The 1,226-nt window shown below is 64.4% G+C and overlaps 1 protein-coding gene across 1 annotated transcript; it reads left to right on the top strand.

Annotated features, from left to right (window-relative positions):
* The first annotated feature begins 252 nt into the window (after window positions 1–252).
* On the top strand, window positions 253–1,174 carry LOC116819545 (girdin-like). The gene is made up of 3 exons (XM_032771368.2): window positions 253–422; window positions 528–671; window positions 991–1,174. Exons 1-3 carry the CDS (start codon window positions 327–329, stop codon window positions 1,168–1,170), a joined length of 420 nt encoding a protein of 139 aa, XP_032627259.1. The 5' UTR covers window positions 253–326; the 3' UTR covers window positions 1,171–1,174.
* Window positions 1,175–1,226: the final 52 nt, after the last annotated feature.

The following is a 1,226-nucleotide window of genomic DNA, read 5'->3' as shown; positions in this document are numbered from 1 at the left end:
CTGGTCATGGGACTTGGGGGGCAGGGATCTCAGGGAAAGGGATGGCTGGTCATTGGAGCTGGGGGGGCAAGGATCGCAGGGAGGGGTGGCTGGTCACGGTGGAGGCTTGGGGGCAGGGATCTCAGAGAGGAGCAGCTGATCGTGGGAGAGGTGGGGGGTTAGGGATCTCAGGGAGGGAGTGGCTGGTTATAGGAAAGGCTAGGGAGCAGGGATCTCGGAGGGGCGGGGGGGCTAGGGCAGTTTCCAGGGGCTCCTGGGTGTAATGTGCCCCCCTCCCTAGCCAATACCAAAGCCTGGAACAGCGGCTGGAGTCGTCCTTCAGAGAGATGCTGACTCTGAAGGAGGAGAAGATTGGCGCCCTCCGCAGCCGGGTGGAGGAACTGCTCGTCCTCAATCAGCACCTGGGAAAAGAGTTGCGCCAGGTGAGACACCACCCCCAGCGCCCTCTGCTGGGAGAGGCCAGCGTTGCAGTAGTAGTGGGCTCCTGTCTGCTCGCTTTCACCCCCTCTCTTGTTCTCTATGTCCAGGTGAAGAGCAGCACTGGGGCCCCCCTACCCGAAGCGCCAGGGGCCATGGAGCAGGGCCAGGGGAACCCCGAGCCGGTGCCGGGGCTTCGGGCTGAGCCAGAGAGCGATACTCTGAGCAAGCATCTCATCGAGGTGGAGCGCAGCGTAAGTCCAAGATGCAAGGTGTATTGGGGGGGCTTTCCTTTAGGGTGGGGCAGGATGGGGGCTGGAATCTGGTGCCCTCTGGGGGCTGGGTTCCCCCTGCCTTTGGGGTAAGGCAGGGAGGGGGGCTATGATGGGAGGCCCCTCAGGGAGTCTGGGACAGGAGTGGGGGATGGAGGGAAGGGACTGTGCCCCTCAGTGGACTCTGTGGGGTTAGGGATTCCCATCCCCTCCTCTCAGCAGGGGCAGGTTTTGTGGGGTGGAGGCCCCTTGGGAGAGCTGGGGACCCCCCCCTCATCACTTGCTGATGCTTCCCCCACAGAATGCAGCGCTGCTGGCAGAGAAAGAGGCACTGATGGGGCGGCTGGGGCAGCTGGAGTCGCAGCTGGGCACCTTGCAGGGGGAGCTGCTGAGCCTGCAGGGGCAGAGCGGAGGCCTGCGGGAGGAGAGTGGGCGACTGCAGGCCCAGTGTGGGGCCCTCCAGGTGAGACAGCCCGTCTGAACTTCCCAACCCCCGTTGTCCTCACACAGCCCAGTGTGGGGCCCTCCAGGTGAGAC

This window comes from Chelonoidis abingdonii, unplaced genomic scaffold (assembly GCF_003597395.2).
Source record: "Chelonoidis abingdonii isolate Lonesome George unplaced genomic scaffold, CheloAbing_2.0 scaffold3610, whole genome shotgun sequence".
NCBI lineage: Eukaryota > Metazoa > Chordata > Testudines > Testudinidae > Chelonoidis > Chelonoidis abingdonii.
The sequence above is the reverse complement of the archived record's forward strand: the minus strand, read 5'-3'. Positions and strand labels throughout refer to the sequence as shown.

Excerpts from the sequence above, each read along its gene's own strand:
- LOC116819545 (XM_032771368.2), top strand. The coding sequence starts at position 327 with ATGCTGACTCTGAAGGAGGAGAAGATTGGCGCCCTCCGCAGCCGGGTG. Across the intron at positions 423-527 it reads TGGGAAAAGAGTTGCGCCAG|GTGAAGAGCAGCACTGGGGC; the intron begins GTGAGACACCAC and ends CTCTATGTCCAG. Across the intron at positions 672-990 it reads TCATCGAGGTGGAGCGCAGC|AATGCAGCGCTGCTGGCAGA; the intron begins GTAAGTCCAAGA and ends CTTCCCCCACAG.